The 25,029-nt window shown below is 35.5% G+C and overlaps 2 protein-coding genes across 3 annotated transcripts; one reads left to right on the top strand and one right to left on the bottom strand.

Moving 5' to 3' along the window:
• Nucleotides 1–3,131: 3,131 nt before the first annotated feature.
• On the top strand, nt 3,132–9,302 carry LOC139885590 (pentatricopeptide repeat-containing protein At3g42630). 2 transcript variants are annotated; one of them, XR_011772004.1, is made up of 3 exons: nt 3,132–3,309; nt 3,694–4,930; nt 8,386–9,302. XR_011772004.1 is itself a non-coding variant. In XM_071869343.1 (2 exons), exons 1-2 carry the CDS (start codon nt 3,169–3,171, stop codon nt 4,843–4,845), a joined length of 1,293 nt encoding a protein of 430 aa, XP_071725444.1. In that variant the 5' UTR covers nt 3,132–3,168; the 3' UTR covers nt 4,846–5,052. The 2 variants fall into 2 exon arrangements, 1 of the variants encoding a protein (XP_071725444.1); XM_071869343.1 differs by lacking the exon at nt 8,386–9,302 and having other exon boundaries at nt 3,694–5,052.
• LOC139885589 (pollen receptor-like kinase 2) lies at nt 5,642–9,070 on the bottom strand. The gene is made up of 3 exons (XM_071869341.1): nt 8,368–9,070; nt 6,903–7,484; nt 5,642–6,394 (listed from the first exon to the last, which is right to left on the bottom strand). The coding sequence occupies exons 1-3, from the start codon at nt 9,068–9,070 to the stop codon at nt 5,757–5,759; spliced, it is 1,923 nt and encodes a 640-aa protein (XP_071725442.1). The 3' UTR covers nt 5,642–5,756.
• Nucleotides 9,303–25,029: the final 15,727 nt, after the last annotated feature.

Raw genomic sequence — 25,029 nt, 5'->3', positions numbered from 1 at the left:
TGTCAAAAAAAAGTTTAAGGGTAAACATGTAATTTGATACATATCACATGGACCAAAGGCGCAATTATGTCTAAATAAAAAAGAAAAATAACAAAGATACCCTTATGGATAATGTCATGCTAATTAGTGTTATAGTATAAACTATGAGGACCAATCACGTCAAAAAACGTTTAAGAGTAAACATGGAGTTTTATACATAGTACATGGACCCACTGTTGTAAACGGCGTCCGTTGCGTCCGTTGCGACGCCCGTTGCGGCGTTTTGGTGACTAAACCGTTTCGACCCCGTCCCGTTTTCTTATAAGCTGGTCAACGGTCAAAAGTCAGGTCAAATGCAGGAAAAATTGGGTCAACGCAGATCAAAAGTCAGAAATTCTGTTAAAATCGGTCATAAGTCGGTCAAATCAATCAAAATTGACTTAGTTTAGTATTCCATTTTGTATTATATTAACGCTAATAGCAATTATAGGTACAAACTTGTCAACGAAGGTTTTTTAGCTCTAAAATATGTGTAAATATATATTTATATATGAAAGTCAACATTAGTCAACATCCGTTTCGACCCCATCTCGGCCCCGTTTTTTCCGTTGCGACAATTTAAGGTCGCTACCGTTTCGGCCCCGTCTCGCGTCTTTTTCAACCTTGCATGGACCAAAGACATAAATATGTTTAAATACAGAGGCGAAGCCAGGAATACAGAATAGGGGATGCTTACGAACAGTGACGGAAGCAGTATTTTTTTTTTCACCGGGGAAAAAAAAATAAAACCGCAGCAATTTTTTGGGTAAAATATGGAGGTTTTTGGGGCAAAAAATGGAGGTTTTGGGGCAAGGGTTTGGGGTAAATTTTGGAGAATTCTGAGCAAAATTTGATGTTTTTGGGTCAAAATATTTAGGTTTTGAGACAAAAAATAGTTATAATAATTGTATAAGTTAAATATATATAAACAATAAAGATTTAATGAACTAAAGAAACTTTGAAAAGAAAAACAATTACTCCGTAGACTAGAACTAGACTCACAAAATTAGTGAATCGTCTTTAACTCTTTATCGTAATTATAGGCTTACAACAGTAGACTTACGGATAATAAAAGCTTCAATATCTATCCACACTTATGTTTTAAAAAAAATTGAGATATGGACTAATGGATCCTCTAATATTAGTGGGCCACTAAAGTCTTTAACAAATATACATAAAAATTTGTTCTCGACTCTTTTACAACTATTAAAAGTTCACAATCGTATTTGGAATATTAAAAAAGGTGTTTATCGACCATTACAAAGAAATTATATACGAAGTATATATTGACAAATTGATGAAATGACAATTACACAATTTCGAAGGGCTATAATTGAATCCAAACCAGTAGTTGAGGGACTAAATTTAAAATTGAGAGAGAGTAGTCTCCTCCCCCAAATTACACCTGCACATTCAATAACCAAACCCTAAATTAATATATCTGCAACTAAAAAGTTCTCCATAAAAATGCAAGCATATACTCCGTATCAAATACAATCACAGTTAGGAGATGTTGAACACCCCCGCCACCCTACTGGCTCCGCCTCTATAAGGGATGCTTGAATCTTGAAAATATTTTTTATCCATTGAAATACAAATTATATAGTGTATACAGGAAACATGATTAGGGGATGCTTGACACCCCAAGCATCCCTACTAGCTCCGCCATTGTCTAAATAAATAGTATAAAAAAGATAAAGATGCCCTTATAAATAGTTTCATGCTCATGCCAATTAGTGTAATAAATAATAATAATAATAATAATAATAATAATAATAATAATAAGGATTTTTCTATTGTTAGCCCTAAGGGCTATACTTAAGAAAAAACTTCAAGCTTTGGTTATTGTACATTATAAGTACTAAGATAGTTATTTGAGGTGGTTTTGAGTTATGTACAAATCAATTATGCATGTTCTAGTTTCTTAAGCATAGCTCTAAGGACTATGTTTATAAAAATCCTAATATTAATAATAATAATAATAATAATAATAATAATAATAATAATATTTATTATTAATAATAATAATAAGATGGGGCATGTAATGAGGAGGAAATAATAATAATAATAATAATAATAATAATAATAATAATAATAATAATAATAATAATAATAATAATAATAATAATAATAATAAAGTCTTTTCTCCGGAAGAGAAGAAGGTAAGCTGTGTTCAGTGGCGATTCTAAGATCAAAATTCAACGGGGTCCTATACAATGTGAGTGATACTTAATATTTTTTTTCTTCTAAAAAATGGTATTTACTTCCCTAAAACCATCAATTTTAAAATTATATGGGGTCCTATCTATAAATTTAGTGGTGTCCTAAGTTATTTTAATAGTATTTTATATGTAAAAATAATAATTTAATGGGGTCAAAAGACCCCACTTGCCCTAAGTAGACTCGCCATTGGCTGTGTTGCATGGTTGTCGTAAGCTTGTGTTGTGAAAAGCGGGATTAACTAAGTAAAGGAGTCGACGTGATCGGTAGTGGTATGTGATAGGTATATGATAAGAAGAAAATGAGAAATCAATTAACAGAAAAAGCAAATGTGACAGTTTTTGGTGGAAATTAGGACTTAGAGCAGTGGGAGTGGTGGTAGTCACTTGCCCCGTCCCCCATCCGTCCCACACAAAGTGACTAGTCACCCACTCCCCTTGAACCTCACTTGGGCAAGTCACCCATATGTTAGTCACCCATGCGACGAGGTTTACCCCTCTTTTTTTTTTTTTGCTTTTCTTTTTCAAAGGAATAATATATTAAATATAATAATTATTATTTTAACACACTAACTAACACACTAACTGATAAATTTTAAATATAATAATTATAATTATTATGTCACCACTTCCCATTTTTTTTTGACTCTGCAAGTCACGCCTGACATGCCAAGTGAGCTCAGTCACCACTTCCGGTGCTCTTAGCAGTTTTTTATTTTTTATTTAGTCAACATAGAAAATGTTAAAATATCGAGGTTAGTTAAAACTTAAAAAGATAAACCCACTCACCAGTTTTATGTATACTCGCACCATTCATTTGATTCAGCTTCAAAATTTCAATATTTGTAGTTGTAAATTACTTCTATCAATCTGTTTTCCCGTTCTCTCATTATATTCAAAATTACAAAACCCTAATCCCCAATTACCATATATGAACAACACACATTTGATTCATTCAGATATGAAAGCTATCTCTGTTACTCATTCTGATGAAACCAAATTGATTCCTTTTAAGGTGATCTGCACCCGTAACGACCACAATTCACAGACTACAAGAGGTTCATCTAATAAGGTAACCCATTTTCTATCATCTTTTTGTTTGTGTGTGTGCATAATTATTATGTTTTTGCAATTGTTTATATTTGTCTAACTATTACATCATTTTTTTTCTTCTTTATAATTAATTTTTGGAACAATTATGTGTACTATTCAGCTAACTTTTATACATAATGTTAAAAAAAAATAATGAAAATAGAAGTTAATTATTAGATAATTTAGCTAATTATGTCACTATTTGATGGTGAAAAATCATGTTTATTCATAAAGTCCAAGAGAAATTGGGGTGAAAGTCATTGTACCTTTCGCAAGGAGTTTAAGGTTTTCATATTGTAATGGGGATAATTCATCATGTGGTTTTTGTCCCTTTCCTGATTCTTTTTGGATCTTTCGATTTCAGGACTTTAAACGGTATGGATCGATTAAAAAGGTTGATAATCATAAGGATTATACTTTTGGTTTAAAAAGTTTATTATCCGGAAACGGATTAAACCGTACTGCTAATGAGCTAGTTCTCAGATTGCAAGATGAACGTTTTCTTCTCGATTATCCAACCCTGGCAGCTTTGATGTTATACTATGCAAATAATGGAAATTTCACTCAGGCAAATGCGTTATGGCATGACATTATAAACAGTTCTTATAATCTTGATATTCATGTAGTTTCACAACTTATAGATGCTTATATGAAAGTTGGGCTTTTCGATGAAGTAATCAGAACTGTACGTCAGACGAGTGTTAGGCATCCACGTTTACAACGTGAAGTGTACGCACACACCGTTTCTTGTTTCGGTAAGATAGGAGAGCTTGAGCTGATGGATAACACATTGAAAGATATGGTCTCGAAGGGATTTTATGTTGATTCTGCTATAGGTAATGCTTATATCGTGTATTATAGTCGTTTTGGTTCAATAACGATGATAGAAAACGCTTACAAGCGTCTGAAAAGTGCAAGATTTTTAATAGAAAAAGACGGGATTATGGCTGTGTCTGATGCTTATATACGAGATAAAAAGTTTCATAAATTAGGTAACTTTTTGAGGGAAGTTGGTCTTGGTAGAAGAAATTCGGGTAATCTGCTTTGGAATCTATTATTATTATCGTATGCTGCAAATTTTAAAATGAAGAGTTTACAACGAGAGTTTATAAATATGGTGGAAACTGGATTCTATCCCGATATTACTACTTTTAATATTCGGGCTGTGGCTTTTTCAAAGATGTCGTTGTTTTGGGATCTTCATCTAAGCGTTGAGCATATGAACCGTGATGGAATTTATGCGGATCTTGTTACGTATGGTTGTATTGTTGATGCGTATTTGGATAAGAGATTAGGGAGGAATTTGGATTTTGTGTTACGAAAAATGAATGTGAATGATTGTGCTATTGTTTTAACTGACCCAATTGTGTTCGAGGTTATGGGAAAAGGCGATTTTCATTCTAGTTCAGACGCACTTATGGAATTTAGAGGGCAAAAGAAATGGACGTATAAGGAATTGATTGCGGTATATCTTAAGAAAAAGTATCGGAGTAATCAAGTCTTCTGGAACTACTGACGTATTACAGGTTACGGAAGATTATGAATACCTAGAGATAAGGGGTCAAAACGGGTAAAGATTTTAGATGGTTAAAACGCGCCAGGTAAACATTTTCTTGTTTCCCTTTTGTGTTTTTGTAAATAGTTAATCCTTTATAAATAAGTAAATAACGATCCCTATTCTTTAAATCAAACTGTTTATGAGGTTACGCAAAGTTGGTTATGTAATGGGTTACTGTTAATCCCCTCGTCCTGTTTGAACAATATCCATTTTAGTTAAGGTGTTGTTTGTTTTTCAGTATTCATATCTTATTATGTCTTATGTCTCGCCCGCAAACATTTTTACTGCAAACTGTTTGTTTTTCTGAAGACATAAGACAAAATAATGTCTTATCCTGTCTGCAAACGGATTAAGTTATTTTGTAGACATAAAAACAAACGGTCTTCACTATTTAGCATAAATATTCAGCATACATATAATCTTCTTTACAAAAACATCTCAAAAAACAAATAGCACCTAAAACATCTCAAAAAACAAATAGCACCTAAGCTTATAGTAGTCCCTTTCTCTAAGATAACTGAGCTGATAACATAGATAACTTAGTTCACATTCAACTATTGTTCAGTAGTTTATACTCTGATGTAGCAGATGAATATAATCATACCAATTGCGTTTGGTAAAATTAAATTGACCGAAATCACAGTGTAACCTATATACTGGATAAACTTGCATCAAATGTTATTACATTGAATGTGCAACTAGCTATATTGCAGCCATAATAATAAGGGGAAAGTTTACAAGAATATATACCGCTCTCGAGGTTAGTCTCCCGTAAGGCCGTAACCGTTTTTTAGCGAAGGAACATGATAAACAAGGGCTCGTCTACTAATAAGTGATGAACTGTGTACTGAATCAAATCAACGCATCTACTATTCACTGCTATAAGTCGATTGAAAATCATTATAAGTCGATTGAAAATCATCTTCAGGGCCATCTCGTTCCTTTACATCCTCAATCTTCATCACGAGCTGTTGAATATCGATTCTCTTTTTGACATCTTTTTCGCAACAACTTAAACCGATCTTAAACAACTTCATCATCTCCCCTTCACGACTCTTACCGAATCCCGACATTTCTTTATCAAACATATCAACACTGAACTGTTCTGATATATAGTTGATGAAATCGGTAAGATCAGTATTGTGCCCTTTGCTTTGGTGAAGAGTATTGGGCGGGAACTTCCCGGTCATAATTTCGAGAATTAAAACTCCGAGACACCATATGTCTGTCTTTTTTGAGATGCGACTGAGTTGTTGGTATTCGGGTGACTTGTACGCCATCATGAAATCACGTGCGTGTTCTTGGTTGGTTACGGGAACTAAGCCATAATCAGTGAGGAGTGGTTCGTAGTTTTTGTTGAGAAGGACGTTTGAAGACTTTAGGTGACCATGTGGTACGATAAGGCTCGGTAGATTTGTGTAAAGATTTTGAAGCCCTTTTACTACTCCTTTTACTATCTTTAACCTAGTTGGCCAGTCTAGGCTTTGACTTTCATTTGACTGGTTGCCTGAAAACAAATAATGTAAAGTAATTGATCAGAGTTATATATACATATATGACTCACCAAGGTGGCCTAGTGGTAACTTGTCTTTATGCCCTCACATGAGGTCACAAATGGTCGGAAATGGTTATGAGGATACTCTGGTTAGGTCGCGTACATCTGAGTCGAAAGAATGACTTGACCTCCCTAGCTAACTTGAACATGGAAAACTTCATCCGTTTACCCGTTTACCCGTTTAAACATTTATGATTCATCACTAAGAGATCTCTTTTCTTGCAACAAATATGTTTTCTTGTAAAAAGGAGTTGAAGAAGGTGATATAATAAAAAAGATATGAAATTCGCTAACCACAGCCCTTAGGGTTGTCGTTAACGTGCATAAAATGGTTGTACATGGTGGTTACACATTGACTTTATAGTGGTGGTTATTGAATTCTACGATCATTTTATGCACGTTGATGACAGCCCCGTCGTTAGCAAATCTCAAAAGATATGCATGTAGAATAAAAACATACCATGGAGATGATAAGACAAGCTAATGTTGTCGACATACTCAGAAACCAAAAGCTTCTCATCTTTTCGGTAGTGGAAAGCAACAATTGGTTGTATATTAGGATGTCTCAACCTGCCTAATCTTTTAATATGGTCGCAAAACTCTTCTTTACCGAAATTATTCATTTGCTTGAATCTTTTCACCACCATCACATTCCCATCTTTGAGATCAATCTTATAACTGGATCCAAACATCCCACTTCCCAGTATCTCAGCTGATGCCTTCAACAAATCTTTAAGCTCAAATTTATGCTCATCATCGGTCAAGAAAGTCAATTTCATGGTAAGATCCGGTTTATTTCCGTTTTGAGCTGACGTTTCCCCTTTCTCATGCGTGCTAAGATTAGCTGATGCTGTTAGAATTATTGAACTATTGTGTGGATATCCTGATGGAAGTTCATGATGTCGGCGACGACATAAGATTATAATAGCCCAAACCAACGCTGCAAGTGATGTTGCCAACACCAACACTATTATAATGACCGTAGTGGTTGCAGTACCATCCCTTTGACATTCTGCTAACGGTATTCCACAAAGGTCGTTACCTGTTTCAAGAAGTGAAAAAACATCACCAAGATGACACCTTTTTTTAAAATTTTAGAAGACCCTTTTGAGAAAAGGTCATTAATAATGTTCATCCTATATATTTAGACATCTTTATGCATATTTAGGGTGTTATTCTTCACGAGCATCATGTTATAATATCCATCTATTATGTGGCATTTTACCACCATAACTATATAATGAAGGGACGTCAAAATTGGTTCAAGGCGCCGAAAAGGAAAAATTCGGCATGTTCATAAAAGATATTTGAGTTCGTCTTTATCGGGTTCATGAGTCGTACCATCATTTTGGATTCGTTGTTCTTTGATATAGATTGTTAGTATTTGTTAGTGAGTTAGGTTCGAGATCGGTTTAGGTCAGATGAGGCTTGGGATAGTTCTTTTGTTTAGACGCTTTCTAGGTACGAGCTTCCTCGATGTTTCTTTCTTGTATTTCTCGTTGAATTTGTTTTCGGTTCGAAAACGTTTTTCGTTTTTTATAAAAGTATTCATTATTTTGGCTAAAAAAACATATAATGAAGGGACGTGGTCATTTTCTCAATATGTGTCAATTAAGTATTCTCACAAAACACCATTAACTACGAGCGCAATTCCTCCACATGATTATTGACATCATTATTTGAATCGACAATCCCCAACGATGTTTTTATCATTCAATCCTAAAATTCAGTCGGTTCTACAATTAAGTAAGTTTACTTTCATGTTCATCTTATGATGTTATGTGATTACATGAGATTGATCATCATGTATACGGATATACTAAATCAACACGTCATGTATGAATTTTTTCATAAAGATCCAATTAGGACGAAATCCAGAATTCATTATAAGAAATGATATATAAAATGTGTTTTTTTTTACTCACCTGAAAATTGGCTTGCAGGAAACGACTGAAGTCCTTCAGGGATTCGGCCACGAAAATGGTTGTTGGCGAAATTTGCAAGACTTAACTTACCTGGGTCAAAGTGCGGGAGTTCGCCCTCGAATTGGTTATCTTGGAGCATTAACTCTTGTAGTTTAGGCAATCTAATCAACGACCTAGGGATCTGGCCCACGAGATTATTATTCGCCAAATTTATCTTCTTGAGCCATTTCAACCCATTGAAGGCGTTGGCGGAAATTTCACCATTAAAATTATTATCCGACAATGAGATCTCTCTCAACCCATCAAGCATTCCGAAATCAGGAAAATGACCCTCTAAATTATTATCATTAAAACTAATGCTAACTAAAGACGACAATTCACCCAAAATGTACGTGTCAATGTTACCTTTAAGCCCCTTACCCTCGAGTTCTATGCCCCAAACGGTCCCGTTGGTGCAAAGAAGACCTTCCCAATTGGCTACATTATTATCACATGGTGTCATTGTTGTATTCCAGGTGGTTAAATTGTAACCACTGATTGATTTCTTGAACTCAATGAGCGTTTCGAAATCTGAAGCGTTCGCAAGATGCATGGTTGAGATTGTGAGTATGAGGAGGAAGACAATGAAACGACCGAAATGGGCCCACATGGGAGAAGATGATGAGGTTGAGAGTGGTGCGCGCACGTACAAGTGCGCGCCCATTGAAGGGGCTATTGCACAAGGCAATGGTGACAACCGTTGAGGTTTCGGAAAACGGTACAACGGGATGATTTTGTATGGGAAACAAGAACGGAAGGTTGCAGGAGAGAAAGAAAGACATGATGAGAAAGGAGGGAGAGGAAGAGAAGGTGCCAAGAATAGTTATTTTTGTCCTTTTTTTCATGAGATTTATTCGGACTTTTATATCTTTCTGTTATTAGAGAATTTATTTATTTATTGGCTGGACTTTGTTCTTATATTACTACCAATAATTCGATACCGATAGTTATGAGTTGTGACATGTTACATGTTTTTTTTAACAGCAAAGACATGTTACATGTTAATCTGTGTCTTTGGCCATTCCAGCAAAAAGAGAAAGTGTACAAACGGGAAGTGTGTATAAAGCAATTTAGCGTCTACATGAACATAAGGGCGACGCCATACTTTCGGAATGTTGGTGGCACAAGATAATATCTATATATCAAGTCATGAAATTTTTTAAATAACAAGCCATGTTGTAAATTACAATGTTTCTTTCAGAAACGTTCCATAAATGTTTCATTCATAATACTATCAAGTGCTTCACGTTAAAAAGAAAGAAGTAATGCTTGCTAAACGGAACTTAGAATCGAATGAAGATATGCCATTACCGATCTTGATTGCTCGTAGTGGAAGATGCTATTGCGATTGCGAAATCCCTGCGTGTTAAGGTTTTTGTGAATCATGGTACGTCTTGAATAAAGATGTTTCTAAAGATTTGCTTGGTGAAGTTAATCCGAGGTCTAGAAAGAAGATGAACGAAACTTCTACTTCGGGTACTTATAAACTTAAAGATAAGGTTATGACTTGGATTACAGGAACGCAATTCAAAACTTGTTATGAGTCCCCAAGTTGATAAAGATGGCGGTTCGTTGGCAATCGGGCGAGGTAATATGTCAACAGAGGCTTTTGCGGCTTTCGATGTTATGATGACACGTTTGGCCGACGAGAGCGCACCGGGTGACGTATCTGCCAATGTGTTATCGTACAAGATAGAAAATTGGTCCGGGAGAATTCATTGAAAAAGATGGATAACGGTAAATTGAAAAGGGCGAGTCCTCGAGGTTGAGTGGTCGGGTTTGTTTTGATTGTTAGTTTGGTGTGATTCCTCTTTTCGTGTTTTAATCGGTTTTGCTTGGTTAGTTTGTCGATATGGTTTTTCAGGTTGTTAGGGAGACTCGTTTATAGATAGTTTCGTTTAGATAGTTGTTTTCTAGGTGCGAGCTTTCCTGTTTCTTCCGTCTTTTTTGTATTCCTTGTTGAGAACGTCTTTTTTAAATGACCTTGTTTCTATATGACTATCTGTTTTTTTTTCGCAAAAAAGTGCTTCACGTTATATAATACTAAGAGGATAATCGTTCAAGAATTTATCATTTATTCAGCTAAGTTACTTGTGTTCGTTGCTAGTACTATACCTGTTGCTAGTACCATACCTGCAATATGTAGTTCATTTATTCAGACAAGATACACATATTGCTAGTACAATTGAAGCAAACATATTGATGTTACTTGTGTTCGTTACTTGTAATTATGATGAAAATTGAAAGAGGGTGGTGAAAGAATAAATATAGTTCATTTATTCAGACAAAGTTAAGTACATCGATATGTTTGTAAAAACAACGACACGTTTCTTAGTCGGAATACGTGGTTTCAGGAGTTATTTAACTAAATGACTTTAGTATTTACATTCACTTAATATCTAAAATATATTATTAAACTATTTGATTTAAACAAATACGTGGTTTTACGAGTCATTTCACTGGTACTTTCTGTTATACTTCGTATTATAATTTTTATAAATATATGTTTTCTAAAATTTATAATCACCGACTTGATAATTATATGCGATCTAGTCAACATAATTTGACTTCCAAATTCGTATATTGTTTATTTCCGGCTATTTTTCACGTGGGTACATCATTCATTCTTACACTTCAAACTAAACAAGTAAATATTATTGATATAAATAAAGATGGTAGGTGTAAAATTAAGTAACTACCTTTTAGTAATTTGATAATCATGTGAAGAGTAAAAGGCTAGTTTTGAATGATATAATAATTATAACATTAATTAGATTAATACCACACAAATCTTACAGAAAACACCGAAAGTGAATAATTTGTCAAATATGATGGCCTTAGTTGGTGAATTTAATGGTCAAATACCACATGTATGTTATGCTCATCTTGTAGCTTATTTGAGAATAAAAAAGATGGTTCCCCAAATTCTCTCCCAAAACAACCACACCAATAATGCAAAATTCAAACCTTCATTTCCAAATTCCATCCCTTTCGCAAATCAAACCCAGATCCATATCCAGCATACTTCAAAATCAAAAACACAAAATCACTCATTTACAAAAAAGTCAACTTTGTTTCTGGGGAATTTAGATCCAACGATTGATCCCCAATCCATTCAAAATGCTTTCTTCAAACATGGTACAATTTTGGGCATTTCCTGGAGACAGCACAGAACATTCGCATTCATCAAATTCCAAACCATAGATCAAGCTTCTCAAGTGGTCAATACAATGAACGGTAATTTCCTTCTTGGTCGTCCTTTATATGTTAATTACGCTAAAAAAGACATGAACACCAAGTTTGTGCCCAGGTACGATCACAATACCACCAGTTCAGTAGATCCTAAACCTAACCCTCCACCCCCAACCTTTTTGAAACCTGGAATCAATCTTGCAATTAACCTCGAAACTACCAAACGTCTCAAGCTTTCAGCCCTAATCGTTGATAGAACTCCAATTAAAGCTTTAAAACTCTTCAAATGGTTAAAACAGAGATCTATAGTCATTGAATCCGTTTCCACATGGGGTCATTACGGGTATATTGTTTGCTGCAAAGACGAACCTAGTTACAAACGTATGACTAGTGGCCCTTCGTCTTCTGATTTGGAATTTCTTGATATTATTCCAATGTCCGATAAAGCAAACAAGTTTTCAAGGATCACCAAAATTGCCATTAGAGGTGTCCCTTTTAACTGCTGCTCGTCGAATTGCACTATCGAAATCGCCAATTATTTTGGACGAATGATTCAGGTTGATACACTATCCCATAACCTCCAGAGACCCGATGTGTTACACGCAATTATAGAAACTGATGATCCAGGGAATATCCGTCAATATGTTGAAGCCAAAATTGAAAACAATTTCTTTGGTAAGCTTTGGATTGAAGAAGTCTATGAAGAGGATATCATAGAAACAATTGATAACGTTATCATTGACGAATATAACGAATTTACTTTAGCCGATTTTCATGCTTTTAATGATGTTCAAACCCCACCGAAAAATGGTTCGTCGGCTCCGGTTCCGGCTCAAGTCCCTCCTGTCATTATCCTAGAAGAGGGGGAAATTAAAGTTGAAGAAACAGGTTTGAATTTTGAATCTCCTAAAAAACACTTCAACAGCTTTTCGGCTAGTGTACCTAGAGCCATTCACAACTCTATGGAAAAAGTCTCTTGTGCAGTTAAAAAGCAAAAAGACAGAGGTGTTGGGTTTAAGAATGCAGAAAAAGAAATCAAAACAAATCTCTTTAGGGTACAAAGTGTGGCTTATGTACCTGACAATGTTGACTCAAGTGATTTGCCTCTTTCAACCCCTACATCACCTAGGTCCCATGCCCCCTTTTTTCTTAACCTTAATGACTATCCTACCCTTGCTCCCCACTCCCCAAAATCTTCACTTTTTCCTAACTCCACCGTTTCACCTTCCAAATCTGCTGCTCACCCTTCCTTGGTTGATATTGTCAACTCTTCTAGCCCCACCAAAATCCATGTGGCAAACTCTTGTATTGATAAAGGGTGTAAATCTTCTTGTGAGAAAATAAAAGCTAGATGTGTTCCCTCCACTGCCGAAAACACTTTTCTTCAAAAAGAAACCAAACCTCCCATCAAAACCAATAACAAAGATCAAGAATGGAGAGAACAAAGTCCACTCTTAAAGGGTGTTTTTGATACCTCAAATGAGATTAACCACGTTACTAGAGATAAACAGGATTTGAAAAATAAAAGCATCTCTTCTTCTCAATTTGGGGGCAAGAAATTAACCTTTCAAGAAGAGTTAGTAGATTTTAGGGCCATGATGCATAATATGGCCGAGTATGATTCACCAACACCTAAATCAAAGCCATGAGGCTCGCCTCGTGGACACCCGCGGCCTCGGTAACGGTTCAAGAGGTCGTATGGTGGGTGTTATAGCTAACCGGTTCCAATTACAATTCATAGCCATACAAGAAACAATGGTCAAGGAAGTTAATCAACCCACCCTTAATGAGGTTTGGAAACATTTCGCCTTTGATTCAATTCAAATGGAAGCAAATGGACGTTCGGGTGGTTTAGTATCAATGTGGAGACTCGACTTCTTCTCTTTGATTCAAAGTTGGTGTCGTCAACATTGGATTGCCACTATTTTACGGTACCTCCCTAATAACCAAATTGTTCTTATTGTTAACGTGTATGCACCCCACAACGAACACAAAAAGCAATTCATTTGGTCTCAATTATCTAGTATGGCAAATCAATGGCCGGGTCCTTTATGTTTTTTGGGTGACTTTAACTCGGTTTGCACACCCGAAGAAAGATTACGCGAAAACATTGATTTCAATAGCATTGACTCTTTTAACAGTTTCATTAATCATGCTAATCTTATCGATCAAGTGTTATCCAACGATGTTTTTACATGGGAAGGTCCGTTAGGAAAATTCTCTCGTATTGACCGTGTGCTTATTAATAATAAATGGGCCCTCTTATGGCCCGATGCTATTCTTTAAGCCGGTCCTCCTGATCGATCAGACCACAAACCGTTGATCTGGGCAAATGTGTTAGCAAATTGGGGACCGAAACCTTTTCGATTCAATAATACTTGGTTCCTTAAACCGGGTTTCCTCAAATTCTGTGAAGACTTGTGGAATGAATATGATGTACAGGGGTGGGCTGCCTTTAAGATTGCAAAGAAATCGCGTCTTTTAAAAGCGGATTTGAAACTGTGGAGTTCTTCCAATCAAGATAATGATGAAGTCAACCTTAAAATTGTCGAAGGTAACATCCATTCACTGAAGACGTGTTTTCAACAGCGGGATTTATCTAATTCAGAATTGTTCGATCTGGTTGCTCTCAAAAAAAGAAAGAAAGAATTTTATGTTCGTATTGAATCAAAGAGGCGTTTACATTCTCGTTTTAAGTGGTTGCGACTAGGCGATAAAAACACTCGTTTCTTTCACATCGTCTCTCGTATACGACAGAAATCTTCTTATATTACAGGTATGATGATCGATAATGTTTGGTCAGATGACCCTGATGTTGTTAAGGAGTTCACAGTGGAGTTTTTTGAATCTCTGTTCAAGATACAACCGTCACTTTCAAGTTTTATTGATTTACAGTGGGAGTCTTTAAATTTAGCCCAGGTCCCGGCCCAATTAACTCTTAGTCTTGAAGCCCAATTTTCTGCTAATGAAGTTTTTAATGTCATTAAGGATTTCGATGGGTCCAAAACACCGGGTCCGGATGGTTACTCGTTACAATTTTTTAAGAAAGGTTGGTCCTTCATTGAAAACGATTTTATGGAAATGTTTAACCAATTTCACGAACATCCATCTTTTCCGAAGGGATTCACTCGTCTTTCATTGTCCTAATCCCTAAATCCAATTGTGCTAGAGTGATTGAACAAATGCGCCCTATTAGTTTGATCAATGCTCCGTACAAAATTTTGGCTAAAACAATCGCTAATAGATTAAAGCTCGTTATCCCTTTAATTATTAGCGAAAATCAAAACGGTTTTGTACCATCAAGATTGCTTTTAGATGGTGTCATGGTCGTCAACGAAGTCGTCCATATGGCAAAGTTAAAAAAGTGTCCCCTCATTTTGATCAAACTTGACTTTTCAAAAGCTTACGATTGTATATCCCATGATTTCCTCCTTTTGGTACTTCATAGAATGGGTTTCGGGTTCAAGTTTATTTCATGGATCAAAACGTGCATCTCAAATATCAAATTTTCGGTTCTTGTGAATGGTTCACCCTCACGTGAAGCATCACTAGATCGGGGGTTAAGACAAGGCGATCCGTTGTCTTCTTTTTTGTTCATCATTGTTGCCGAAATTTTGAGCAAGCTTCTCTCAAGAGATTTGAGTAATGGCTTCTTGAAGGGGTGTAGGTTTGCTAATAATCTTGTCATTAATCATTCGCAATTCGCGGATGATACGATTATTTTCGCCCAACCAAGCGTTTGTGAACTTAATCGTATTAAGTTTATATTGGGGTTGTTTTATCAAGTTTCCGGGCTTCAAATGAATTCCATAAAAATGACTCTTTATGGCATTCATGTTTCTAAGGAGGACATGGTTTCTTATTCGGCTATTTTCGATTGTAAAGTAGGTTATTTTCCCATGGATTACCTAGTTATCCCGATTAGTTTAACTTCAAACAAATGTGCTATGTGGGATCCAATCATCAAGAAATTCAAAAAGAAACTAGCCGGGTGGAAAGGTAGATGCCTTTCGTTTGGTGGTCGTTTAGTAATGGTCAACGCGGTTTTATCCAACCTTCCCCTTCATTTTATGGCTTTCTACAAAGCCCCGTTAGCTATCATTAAGAAGCTTGAGCGTTATCGAAGGAACTTTCTTTGGGGGGCGATTGTTTAAAAAAGAAGACTAGCCTTGTAAAATGGGACACGGTTTGCTTACCTAAAGAATTAGGTGGATTGGGAGTCACCCCTCTTCGTATCAAAAATCTTACAATGCTTTGCAAATGGTGGGCGCGTTTCAATTGTCATAAACCTTGTCTTTGGAAATCAATTGTTTCTTCTTCCTTCGATCCTTCATTCCAAGGTAAACTTATTAACAATACCTCCTCATTATTACTTTCGCAAATCTCACCTATTTGGAGGGACTTGATTAATTTACAAAGTGATGCTTCTCTTAATGGTATAATTGGGTCCAATGCTTGGAAATGGAAAGTAGGAAATGGGGCTTGCATTTTATTTTGGCATGATAGATGGGCTAGTGATCGACCCTTTAAAGAGTTATTCCCTACTCTTTTTGAATCTTGTAGAGATAAGCTTGCTACTGTGAACAAATTTAGGTCTATGATCCTTTTTTGTCCAATCATTGTAAATGGGATTATAACTTGGTACACCCACTGTCTTTTTCTTGCACCATGCACCTTGATTTTTTGTCTACTGTTTTGTCGTATGTGGTGTTTGATGATTTGGTTGAGGACCAAATCGAATGGGCTGTCTCACCTAATGGGGTCTTCTCGGTGTCCGACGCTATTTGCACTTTGATTCATTCTAACGGGGTCATTGTTCCTACTTGGCCGAAAGTTATTTGGGGCAATAGCGTTCCCACAAAAGTCATGTTGTTCCATTGGTTAGCAATTCGCAATTGTATTCCCGTCAAAGACGTGCTCATTAAAAGACATATTTTACCGGCTTCTCAAGCGAATGTGTGTATTTGGTGTTTGGAAAACACCGAAACTACCATCCATCTTTTGTTACATTGCAAATGGTCTTTTAAAGTATGGGCCGAATTATTCTCTTGGTGGAATATCTCTTGGATTATTCCGGGTTCAATAGAAGCATTCTCGTTTGATTGGTTTTTTGGAATGGGAATCAAAGCTTCTAAGTATTGGAAGCTAATTGGTCCCGCAACTTTTTGGGCGATTTGGTTGGCCCGTAACGATTTCATTTTCAATAGCAAGTTCACGTGTCGCTCGGCTTTAATTCGTAGCATTAAGTTAAAGACGTTTCTTTGGGCTTCAAATCTCAATCTTTGTAATGGCAATCAATCTCACGTGTGGGAGCACAATCCAAGTTTACTTTGTTTTTAATTATTCGCATTGTATTTTTTCATTTTGTCAATCTAGACCGAGCAAGTCTCCGTCATTGTAACTTGTATTGAATCTTCATTGTTTTGATGAAGAGCTTTGCAAATAATACAATTCAATTTTTCGCCTTAAAAAAAAATGTATGTTATGCTCATAACTATTGCCATGGAGGCTCTTGCTTTTCATACTCACCAAACATTCTCCATTTTGCTATAAATAGATGCATCATATATCTCATTTTAGCATCCCAAAATCACAAGTGTTCTTGTGTACTAAAAGAGAGTTAATAGAGAGTTAAAGTGTTAACTCCTAATTACAAGAGATATAAAGATTAGTGTTTATCCTTGTAATTAGAGAGAAGTGTAATTCCTATTATTCTTATTAGTGAAACGTTTCTTTCCTTGCCCGTGGTTTTTTACCCTATTGGGGTTTTCCACGTTAAATCTCGGTGTCCTATTATTGTCGTTATTTCAATTATTACTAGCGGTTTGCTATAATTCGGTGTCGCTTTTCTCAACAAGTGGTATCAGAGCTAAGGTCTAATATCTAGTGTGTATTAATCTACTTATCGTATGCTCTGTGGTTGCCACGGGAGTGGATTGTCCACATCAGAAAATAAGTAAGATTATTTTCACTCGATAAAAGTTTCCGGGGTACTATTTCTCAGAAAAATAGTATTGTCGAAAAGAAGATTGTGATTATAGCAATGTCTACGAAATTCGAAATTGAAAAGTTCAACGGGAGTAACTTCTCGTTATGGAAACTAAAGATGAAAGCTATCCTGAGAAAGGATAAGTGTTTGGCGGCCATTAGTGGACGGTCCGCCGAAGTCACTGATGAAAAATGGGAAGAGATGGACGGCCAGGCTATCGTAAATCATCATCTGGCACTAGCAGATGGCGTTTTGTCTAGCATAGAAGAAAAGAAGACGGCGAAAGAGATTTGGGATCACCTCGTAAAATTGTACGAGACCAAATCACTCCACAACAAGATATTCTTTAAGAGGAAACTTTATGCGCTACGCATGAATGAATCTACTTCAGTTAATGAGCACATTAATTCTTTGAATACTCTATTTTCTCAACTCGCTTCATTAAGTTGCAATATAGAGCCAAAAGAACGTGCTGAACTTTTACTTCAGAGTCTACCTGACTCGTATGATCAACTCATTATTAACTTAACCAATAATGTTCTCTCGGAGTATCTAGTCTATGATGAAGTTGCGGCTGCTATTCTAGAAGAAGAAAATCGGTGCAATAACAAGGAGGACAAACAGGCCGGTTCACGACAAGTGGAGGCCTTATTGGTGTCAGGAGGGAGATCAGCGGAACGTGGCCCAAGTGGGAGTCACAATCATGGTAAACCGAAGTCTAAAAAGAAGAAGACCTATACATGCTACAATTGTGGCAAGAAAGGTCACCTGAAGAAGGATTGTCGGAGTTTAAATAACTCAAATCCTCAAGGAAATATTGCAAGCACTTCAGATGATGGGACTGCTTTGGTTAGTGAGGCAGTGGTAGCAAATGAAGGCAGAAAAACATTTGTTGATGTCTGGTTATTTGACTCGGGAGCTACTTTTCACATGACCCCTAGAAGAGAATGGTTCAAACAATATGAACGTATCTCAGGAGGATCTTTATACAGTTGCAATGATCATGAACTAAAGATCATTGGAATTGGAGATATCATTCTGAAGATGCACGATGGTACAGTTCGTACTATTCAAGGTGTTCGACACGTGGAGGGTTTGAAGAAGAACTTATTGTCTTTAGGACAATTGGATGATCTTGGTTGTAAGATGGTGATACATGAGAAGATCATGATAATCAAGAAAGGCGCGGTTGTACTTATGAAAGGAGAAAAAGTGGGTGCTAATTTATACATTCTGAAAGGCGAGACAGTACAGGAATCGGAAGCATCTGTTGCTTCAAATAGTTCAAGTGATAAAATTGCTATGACATGGCATCAAAAGCTTGGACACATGTCTGAGCAAGGTATGAAGATTCTTGTTGAAAGAAATCTTATTCCTGGTCTTACAAAGGTATCGCTACCTTTCTGTGAGCATTGTGTAATCAGCAAGCAGCATCGCCTGAAGTTTAACATATCAAATTCTAGAAGTAAATTGATTCTAGAATTGGTTCACTCTGATGTGTGGCAAGCACCAGTTCAATCCCTAGGAGGAGCAAAGTATTTTGTATCATTTATTGATGATTACACTAGGAGATGTTGGGTGTACCCAATCAAGAGAAAGGCGGATGTGTTTGAAGTTTTCAAAGCTTACAAAGCGCGGGTTGAACTTGAATCTGGTAAACAGATCAAGTGTTTGAGGACAGATAATGGAGGAGAATACACTGGTGATGAATTTGATAAGTTTTGAAAACAAGAAGGTATCAAAAGGCAGTTCACAACAGCATACACTCCTCAACAAAACGGAGTGGCAGAGCGGATGAACAGAGCCTTGTTAGATAGAACAAGGGCGATGTTGGCAACTGCAAGCTTGGGAAAATCATTTTGGGCAGAAGCAGTAAGTACTGCCTGTTACGTGATAAATCGGTCACCATCAACTGCAATTGAGTTGAAATCGCCGATGGAAATGTGGACTGGAAAACCAGTTAATTATTCCGACCTTCATATATTTGGAAGTCCTGTGTACGCAATGTACAATTCTCAAGAAACGACAAAGTTGGATCCGAAGTCCAGAAAGTGTTTGTTCTTGGGGTATGCTGATGGAGTTAAGGGGTATCGCTTGTGGGACCCCACTGCCCACAAAGTAGTCATAAGCAGAGATGTTGTCTTTACAGAAGACAAAGATCTTGAAGATGTTAGCACTTCAAAAGAAACTACACCGATACAGGTTGGAAATGAATTTCATAAAGATTCTTCTGAAGCAGTACCAGAGTACGATGAAAATCAAGTAGTCATTGATGAAGCTCTAGCGACTCGTATTTCTAATCGGGAACGAAAACTTCCAGGGTGGCACTCAGATTATATTATGGAAAGCAATGTTGCATATTGTCTTCTAACAGAGGAAGGAGAGCCAACAACTCTTCGCGAGGCACTGAATCATTCAGATGCATCTCAGTGGATGACGGCTATGCAGGAAGAAATTGAAGCTCTACATAAAAATAAAACATGGGAACTTGTGCCATTGCCGAAAGGTAGAAAACCTATTGGAAATAAATGGGTGTATAAGATCAAGCGAAATGGTGATGATCAAGTGGAGCGGTATCGTGCAAGACTGGTGGTTAAAGGATATGCTCAGAAAGAAGGTACAGACTCTAATGAAATATTTTCTCCTGTGGTTCGACTTACAACAATTCGAGTAGTTCTAGCGATGTGTGCTACATTTGATTTGCATCTAGAGCAGCTAGATGTGAAAACTGCATTTCTTCATGGAAATCTTGAAGAAGAAATTTATATGCTTCAACCAGAAGGTTTTGAACTACAAGGAAAAAAGAACTTGGTTTGCAGGTTAAAGAAATCTCTGTATGGTCTCAAACAGGCGCCGAGATGCTGGTACAAGAGATTTGATTCTTTCATAATGAGCCTTGAATATAACAGACTTTATGCAGACCCTTGTGCATATTTCAAGAGGTTTGGAGACAATGATTTTGTCATTTTTCTGTTATATGTAGACGACATGTTGGTTGCAGGCCCCAACAAAGATCGTATTAATAAGCTGAAGGCTCAATTGGCTAGGGAGTTTGAAATGAAAGACTTGGGTGCCGCAAACAAGATTCTAGGGATGCAAATTCACCGTGACAGAGATAATAGGAAGATTTAGCTTTCTCAAAAGAATTATTTGAGGAAAATCTTGCAGCGTTTCAATATGCAAGATAGTAAGCCAATCTCAACCCCACTTCCTACTAATCTCAAGTTATCCTCCGTTATGTGTCCTAGCAGTGAATACGAGAGGAAGGAGATGTATCGCGTACCATATGCATCAGCAGTGGGAAGTTTAATGTTCGCAATGATATGTACAAGACCAGACATTGCACATGCAGTGGGAGTAGTTAGTCGGTACATGACGAATCCTGGTAAAGAGCATTGGAATGCAGTAAAGAGGATCCTTAAATACATCAAGGGAACCTTAGATGTTGCATTATGTTATGGGGAACCGGAATTTATTGTCAAAGGGTATGTTGATTCAGATTATGATATCGATAAAAGTAAATCTACCACTGCATATGTTTTCACACTTTGTGGTGGAATTGTAAGCTGGGTTTCAAAACTGCAGTCAGTTGTGGCGACATCAACAACAGAAGCAGAATATGTAGCAGCTACTCACGCTACTAAAGAGGCAGTACGGTTAAAGATGTTGTTGGAGGAACTCGTGCACAAACAAGAGAATATCACTCTATTTTGTGACAACCAGAGTGCCTTGCATCTTGCAAGGAATCCAGCATTTCATTCAAAGACAAAGCATATACGAGTTCAGTATCACTTCGTTCGTGAGAAAGTGGAAGAAGGAACCGTGGATGTGCAGAAAATTCATACTGATAGTTAAAGCTAAGGGGTATAAAATACTATTAAATTTTAGCAGGAAATACTATTAAATACGATACAATTTTACACAAGATATTTATTTATTTATAGAATGGATATACTTAAACCTTGCTACAACACTTATAGGCAGTGTACCTAATCGTACAGTAGTGTAGTTTTTAGTAAGTCCGGTTCGTTCCACAGGGAAAATCTTTAAACAAAGCTTAACGCTATATTAGTTTACTTTTATAAAAATACAAATATATATATAAGTAATATTATTATTATAAAGGGGGTTTTTTACCGTTTAATGACCGGTTTGTCGATTTTAAAACTTTAGTCGCAGTTAAAACCAAATGTAAAATAATAAATAAATCCAAGACTTGATTTAAAGCGTAAAGTAAATAACGATAATGAAATTGCGAATAATAAAAGTGCGATAAAATAAACTTGTGATAATTAAAAAATACGATAATTAAAAGTGCAATTAAATACAATAATAATAAAAATGCGATAATTAGAAGTGCAATTAAATATAAAATAAAGGAAATTAAATATGAAATAAAAGAATTATGCTTATTTAAACTTCCGTAACCATGATGTTTGACGTGTTGATTTTAGTTTTATGCCCATGGGTTAATTGTCCTTTGTCCTGGATTATTTAATATGTCCGTCTGGTTTTTGTCCATAACAGTCCATCAGTCATAAATATAAAGTGCGAGTGTCCTCGTCAAATTATCCTTATACCCGAAGTTAAATATTCCAACTAATTGGGAACTTAAACTGTAACAAAATTTTAATACTTTGTTTAATAATTACACCAGGATGTCGACTGAGTGTAACCCAAGGTTTTAATATTTTGTTATCAATTATACCAAGTGTCCTTGTACATAATTTCACCTCTGTTTTAATTATTCTAGTGGCTATTAATCCATTCCCGTGTCCGGTTAAATGAACGATTATTATTACATATAAATACCCCGCCCATCGTGTCCGATCGAGTGTATATGGTAATTTATAGGGACGCCCAATTGTAAATCTTTATATTAACATTAACAAACTATCATTTAGTTAAATAAATATAAAGCCCATTAATAGCCCATAGTCTAATTTCCACAAGTGTCGTTCTTTTGTCCAAACCCCAATTATGGTACAAAGCCCAATTACCCAATTTTAGTAATTATCCCAACATCATGATTACTTCGGATTAAATAAGCATAATAATAACTTAGATACGAGACATTAATGTAAAAAGGTTGAACATAACTTACAATGATTAAAAATAGCGTAGCGTTACACGGACATAATTTCGACTTACACCCTTACAACATTCGCTAACATACCCTTATTATTAGGATTAAAATTAAAATTAAAATTAAAATATAAATTATAAATATAAATATTACGAATATAGATAGAGAGACGGATATATATTGATATATTTTTACGATCAGAATGCGCGAGCTTTATAGGCAGTTTCTAAATTTGGGGCTCCGCGACTCGCGGTACATTTGGCCTTCGAACTCCGCAAGTCGCGGAGTTTGAAATTCCAGCTCATTCATCCTTGGCTCTTTGTTTGCCGACGATTTATTTTATTAATATAATATATATATATAATTTTTAAGAATTATTTATATATTATATTATATTCATGTGCATAGTTGACTTGTAATTTTTAGTCCGTTGCGTCGAGCGTTGAGAGTTGACTCTGGTCCCGTTTCTGGATTTTCGAACGTCCTTGCGTACTATTTTATATCTTGTACTTTGCGTTTTGAATCTTGTACTCTTGTAATTTCGAGACGTTTCTTATCAATAATTGGAACCTCTTTGATTGTATTTTGTACTTTTAAGCTTTTTGGTCGTTTGCGTCTTCAATTCGTCGAATCTGTAATGACCCGGAATTTTCCGACCAAATTATACTTATGAGATTAATATTTACATAAATTAAACCATACCAACATTATAAGCAATCCAAATTGTTGAGACTTGTGTTTTTGAAAATAGTTTTACACAACGTTTGACCGTCCAATATGACCGATGATATCACGAACTATATAACATACGATAATTATACGTTTGTGTATATATATGTATTTATATATATTTAACATGATCTAAGGATGGTTTAACATCTCATTGTGTACTAATGACAATGAGTTATAAGTATATTTTGAAACTACTAACTTAAGTTTTCAAAACGATAACTATACGTAACATTCTTTGATATATATACTTATAATCTATAATGCTTATACATGTATCGTATATATAATGTATTTAATCACTTTTTAAGGACTTAAATACATAAAACAATATAAGTATATTCACAAAAGATAGCTATATTTGAATTCTCGTTCCGTTTCCTCAAGATTTCTATACGTATATCTAAGGTATATGTACCCATCCCAGCTTCTATACGTATTTACTATTGGTATATACAAATCAAATCAACATCCTAATCAACATTATTACTGCCCTAGATATGAGGTAACTAGAATTTGTCAAGTAGTATGAATTATTAGTAAGAAAACAAAATTAGGAATCCTTTTCTTTCTTTATAAACTAAAAACGTTTTTATAAATGAACACCATTTCTTCACTCCATTTTCTCATACCTACACCCTCATTTCTCTCTTAAAATACTCCTAACTTCATACTTGATCATCTCCAAGCATTTTCCCCATCATTTAGCTTCAATTACAAGCCTTAAACACCATAAGAAAACTCTTTCAAGAACATATCAAAATAACCACCCATTTGAAGAAGTTTACTTCCAACCTTTTGATCTAACTCCACCACTCTTTGATTCCAAGATTATTTATTATCTTTTGCAGTAACTTTGACCAAGTAACTTGAGGTAGTAACCTTGTTCATAATCTTATTCAATTCATATTCATATAGCTATCTTATTTTGTGTTATAAAATTTTAACAACAAGAACATAGTTTGAATGATTTCAAACTTGTTCGCAAACTAAATAGATCCTTCTAACTTGACTTTTAAAACACTTCAAGACCTGTAATATATCATAATGATATGTTAACCTAACAAGATATAACTTGGTTTTACAAAGAACATCTTAAAAACCGAATCTACGTCGTCGGAGTGCAACCGAGGGCTGTTTTGGGTTGGATAATTAAAAACCATTTTGAACTTTGAATTGGAAGTTCATGTTCTGGAAAAATGATATTTCTTATGAATATGTTAACACATAAAAATTTCATGGTTTAACTCAAAGTGTAAGTATTTTTAGAAAAATGATCATTAAATGTTGTTTTTATGATGGAAAATGATCACTTTCATAAGTTTGACCTATAACGTATGATTTCAAATACAAACTAAGGTATTTTCAGTTCATATTCTTAAAATTTGACTCGATCCAAGGAAGTGGCAAGTTGAACCAACAAAAATGGAGTTGTAATGAAGAAACTACGACTAAAACAAGATTGGGTATCCGAAGCTAGTTTAGCTACGAAAATATTTGGAGAAAAAGTAAATTAATCATATCTTTTCTAATTAATATGATATTTTATATATAATTACTTATGATTTAATTTTATATATTTCAGGACCACCCGTAAACAACACGAGAAGATTAATCATAAGACCTC

This window comes from Rutidosis leptorrhynchoides, chromosome 1 (assembly GCF_046630445.1).
Source record: "Rutidosis leptorrhynchoides isolate AG116_Rl617_1_P2 chromosome 1, CSIRO_AGI_Rlap_v1, whole genome shotgun sequence".
Classification (NCBI taxonomy): domain Eukaryota; kingdom Viridiplantae; phylum Streptophyta; class Magnoliopsida; order Asterales; family Asteraceae; genus Rutidosis; species Rutidosis leptorrhynchoides.
Note: the sequence above shows the minus strand (reverse complement) of the source record. Positions and strands in the feature narration are given on the sequence as shown.